At 32.6% G+C, this 5,013-nt stretch overlaps 1 protein-coding gene across 1 annotated transcript; it reads left to right on the forward strand.

The window, feature by feature from the left end:
* The first annotated feature begins 265 nt into the window (after positions 1 to 265).
* On the forward strand, positions 266 to 1,405 carry LOC127106199 (ATP synthase subunit a, chloroplastic-like). Its single transcript, XM_051043494.1, has one exon. It carries the CDS (start codon positions 497 to 499, stop codon positions 1,238 to 1,240), a length of 744 nt encoding a protein of 247 aa, XP_050899451.1. The 5' UTR covers positions 266 to 496; the 3' UTR covers positions 1,241 to 1,405.
* Positions 1,406 to 5,013: the final 3,608 nt, after the last annotated feature.

Below are 5,013 nucleotides of genomic sequence, written 5' to 3' on the forward strand. Positions count from 1 at the left end.
GGTGTCGTCGTATCAAAATCAGAAGCACAATGGAATGATAATCATAGGAATTTGTGGTCACATGATTGGAAGGCACAAAATTGTGGTCTCATTGTGAAACTGCCAAAGCTTTGTGGGATGCATTAGAGGTTGCCCACGAGGGAACTAATGAAGTCAAACAAGCTAGGATCAATACCTTAAATCAAGAGTTTTAACTATTTCGCATGAAACATGGTGAAACCATTCCCCACATGCAAAATAGGTTCACACATCTTATAAATCGTTTGAATGCTCTACGAAATTATTTATTAATAATAAGATAAATCCATTTTTAGATTTGGTTGGGCGGTCATAGATTTTTGGAATTGGGTATTATAGAATTACAAAATTGTGTAAAAATAAATATTTTGTGATTAGTAGGTATTCAAAATAGAAAATCAAAGTAAAATAAGGAAATGGTTGAATCAAAATAATTCCCTTTCAAGTTATATTTTTTTATTTTAGAGGACAAGGCAATATGAATGTTCTATTATGTTACATCAACACATTAAACAGATTCTATGATATATCGGTTGTGGAAGTAGGTCAACATTTCTATTGGAAAATAGGGGATTTTCAAGTGCACGCTCAAGTACTTATTACCTCTTGGGTTGTAATTGCTATCTTATTAATTTCAACCATTCTAGTTGTTAGAAATCTGCAAACTATTCCCACGTCTAGTCAGAATTTCTTTGAATATGTCCTTGAATTCATTCAAGACATGAGTAAAACTCAGATTGGAGAAGAATGTGGTCCATGGGTTCCGTTTATTGGAACTCTGTTTCTATTTATTTTTGTTTCGAATTGGTCAGGGGCCCTTTTGCCTTGGAAAATTATAAAGTTACCTCATGGAGAGTTAGATGCACCCACAAATGATATAAATACTACTATTGCATTAGCTTTACTTACGTCAGTAGCCTATTTCTATGCGGGTATTTCAAAAAAAGGATTGGCCTATTTTGGTAAATACATCCAACCAACGCCAATCCTTTTACCGATTAACATCGTAGAAGATTTCACAAAACCCTTATCACTTAGTTTTCGACTTTTCGGAAATATATTAGCGGATGAATTAGTAGTTGTTGTTCTTGTTTCGTTAGTACCTTTAGTAGTTCCTATCCCAGTTATGTTCCTTGGATTATTTACAAGCGACATTCAAGCTCTTATTTTCGCTACTTTAGCTGCGGCATATATAGGTGAATACATGGAAGGGCATCATTGACTAGTTATGAAAATAGGATTTTAGACCGCGACAAAGTATGTATGGCTCGCGATAATCTACTTAAGGAACAGAAAGATAAAAATCCAAAGAAATTTGGAAAAGTTTTCATAACAATCAAAACGTATAAATAAAATTAAAACAATTACCAGGGAATTAAACAAAAAATAGATATTCAATTCAAAAAAGGGTGAGGGGGTCGAACTAGGCGTATATGTAATCTAACCGTTATAAGACAACTGGGGGATTTCCAAGAATGATTCTCGAATACGATTGAATCGAAGATACAACGAATTGGTTTACGGTATGGAACAAACACATGTATATGTCATAGTAGATATTCATTAGTTATAGATGACTATCTATCTAAATATTTCCTGCTACTACTCTAAATTTAGGTAAGGATTCAAAAAAAAAAGACCACTTCCATCTCTTGTAATTGTGAATTAAATATAAAATGAAATCAAAGAAAAAGGAAGGTTTAAAATAAATGTAAGATAAGACCAAAAATTGTCTATATTCACAAAAAACTACAAGGGTAGAAACGAAAAAAGTAAATATCAAAATAATTGAGAAATTCAATCAAAATTATTCCGTTTGAAATTTTGAATTACACTTCGACTAGAGAAAGATAACTAGGAAGAATGAAATAATTAAGTCATATATTTTTTGTTGATTATATCATTAACTATTTCTTAATTTTATTTGGAATAGGAGAAAATTATCATGAATCCACTGATTGCTGCTGCTTCTGTTATCGCTGTTGGGTTGGCCGTCGGGCTTGCTTCTATTGGACCTGGAGTTGGTCAAGGCACAACTGCAGGGAAAGCTGTACAGAGGATTGCGATACAAGCGGAAGCAGAGGACAAAATACGGGGTACTTTATTACTTAGTTTGGCTTTTATGGAAGCTTTAACTATTTATGGGCTGGTTGTAGCATTAGCGCTTTTATTTGCCAATCCTTTTGTTTAATATTTATAAAAAAAATACATGTTGTTTTTTTTCATGGATTTTCGTTGCTGCTCTTGCTAATTCGATTTCGATTTGACTCCTACAATTTTTTTTTTCATTCGGATTAACATATGGATTTGCCTTCTTCTGTCCCTTTCTTTAGTCCAATGACCCCCTTTTTTACTTAGAAAGTGTTGAAAACAACTAAGTATTTACTTCTAAGAAGTATAATTCTTATAGGGAATCTTTCAATTGACTAACCAATTCAAAATATAGAATAGTCTTCTTAGTATATTTTTATTGTTACTACTATTCATTATTAGTAAGAATAAAAATAGAATAAGTCGATATATTCATATTCAATAATTCGATTATAGAATAAACTATCATATACAAAAACGAATAAAAAAACTTGGAATCGTAGAAAGAAAATTAGTCTATCCATAAGAGGAGATGCGATCATATGCAAAATATAACCAACGGAAGTTTTGGGTTTGATACCGATATTTTAGCAACAAATCTAATAAATCTAAGTGCAGTGCTAGGTGTATTGATTTTTTTTTGGAAAGGGACTCTGTGTGAGTTGTTTATTTCAAAGAATAGATTGGATCCACCCAACTGCACTTTTTTTGTTATAACTAGAAAAATGTGCATGATCCGGCGAATGACTTCTTACTAAATAATGAAAAAAGTAGTTAAGAACCATAGCATTTCGCGATTCATTGGTAAATCTACTTTGATTCTCTATCAACCAAGAATTTTGGAACATTACTATGGTTAAAGCTAATGAGTTTGAAGTTTCGACGCAGTCTAGTATTCATTCTACCACTATGTTAATAGGGAAATTAGAATTTTTTCGATATAGAACACTCATGTCGATAAAATGACTTGAATTCTCTTTATGATGAAAAATAGGAAAAAAGGTGTTTTGTTTAACGCCTCCGTTTCTACTTTTCTACAATGCGGAATTGATGACCTACGTATAAATTAATAAGAATTCTTTGGATTTCATGAAAAATAACAACTTTGCTGACAATTATTTGTTTGGTCAGAAGAGTCCTCCCAATATTTGGGTCTTGTATTTATAATCATTTTCAATATTTTTAGAAATAGAGAAAAGAGGATAGGCTCATTCCATAATAAATATGGGGAAATTTCCTATAAGGAATTGAGTGTGAGAGCCAAATGAATTGAAAGATTCATGTTTGGTTCGGGAAGAGATCATAGACATTTTGAAATGAATGGAAAGAGAATCTACTTTTATTAAGTGATTTATTAGATAATCGAAAATAGAGAATCTTGAGAACTATTCGAAATTCAGAAGAACTTTGGGAAACAACCATTGAACAGCTGGAAAAAGCCCGGGCCCGTTTAAGGAAAGTAGAAAGGGAAGCAGATCAGTTTCGAGTGAATGGTTATGCCGAGATAGAATGAGAAAAATTAAATTAAATTAATTCAATTAGGTAAGCCTATTTCCAATGATATTGTTGCTAATAAAGTTTTGAGATGTCTTAATAGGGAATGGCAACCTAAGGTCACCGCAATCAAAGAAGCGAATGATCTTAGAACACTCGATCTCACAAATTTATTTGGCAAGCTAGAAGAACATGAGAAAGAACTCACTTGCTTGGAAAAACATGAGAAAAAGCTTGAGAAGAAAATAAAGAAGGAGAAAGGTAATGACAATGAGGTATAAAAGAAGTCTATTTCTCCAAAGGCTTCAAGTTCAAGGTCCTCGGCTAATGAGCAAAGTGACTATGAAACAAATGATGACGAGACTTCCGATGATGAAGAGATGGGTTTGTCCGTAAAAAGGTAACATAGGTACATAAATAAAAATGGATTCAAGCACTCCTACAAGAACCTAATCAACTTTAGAAGGCTATCGAACTCCTCAAAAGAAGATGAGAATACGAAGGGTAAACATAGAGGTTCATGATACAATTGTGGAAAAGTCGATCATTATAAGCCGAATTGTCCATTGATCAAGAAAGACAAAGAGGAATACCATCACAAGAAATATAGCAAGTTTAGAAGAGCCAATATTCCTTGGGAGAGTGAAAGTGAATCCTCAAGTGATGAAAGCTCAAATTCAAGTGATAAATCGGCCTAGCTTTTCTTCATAACCAACAAAAAGAAGAAGAAGAATGTAAGTCATTCTAAACTTGAATCTATTAATGAATTGCCTTATTCTCTATTACAAAAGGCTTTTGGAAATCTACGTAGAGAAGCCGCAGATGCTTTTAAAAGTTTAGCTTCAAACAAAAGAATCTTTTCACATTTAGAAGCTAAAGTTTTAGAAACCGAAAATAATATGGAAGCTCTTAAGCGGTTTATGGTAGATATTTAAAAATACAAGAATGAGGATGAATAATCTTCATGGTTCGGTTAGGAGATTTGTCACATTTGGCAAAAATAGGTAAATACTATTAAAGCTAAATTGGATAAGGCATTACAACCAAATGTTACATTTTCTATTGATTTATCAAAGTTTAAACGGTCTTTGAACCATTCATATAAAAAGTATAAATATGTTCAAAAGGATTCAAATAGCAAAAATACATCTCATCACAACTTATCATGTCACTTTTGTTGCAAGAAAGATCACATTATTGAAAAATGCAAGTTTAGGAGACTTTTTGTTCCTAAAGGTGTTTTTAAATGGTTTCCCAAATGCAACCTTGATTTTACTCACCCTCAAGGACCCAATGAATATTGGGTACTGTAAGACCCTAATTTTTAACCTAAGATCCCTCATGTTATCTCATCATATGCATTAGCACTAGGATCACACCTTGGCATTCTCCTTACCCCTCTTTCATTGG

Source organism: Lathyrus oleraceus, chromosome 7 (assembly GCF_024323335.1).
Source record: "Lathyrus oleraceus cultivar Zhongwan6 chromosome 7, CAAS_Psat_ZW6_1.0, whole genome shotgun sequence".
NCBI lineage: Eukaryota > Viridiplantae > Streptophyta > Magnoliopsida > Fabales > Fabaceae > Lathyrus > Lathyrus oleraceus.

Bases quoted from the DNA above. Each gene is read 5' to 3' on its own strand.
- LOC127106199 (XM_051043494.1), top strand. From the start codon at position 497: ATGAATGTTCTATTATGTTACATCAACACATTAAACAGATTCTATGAT.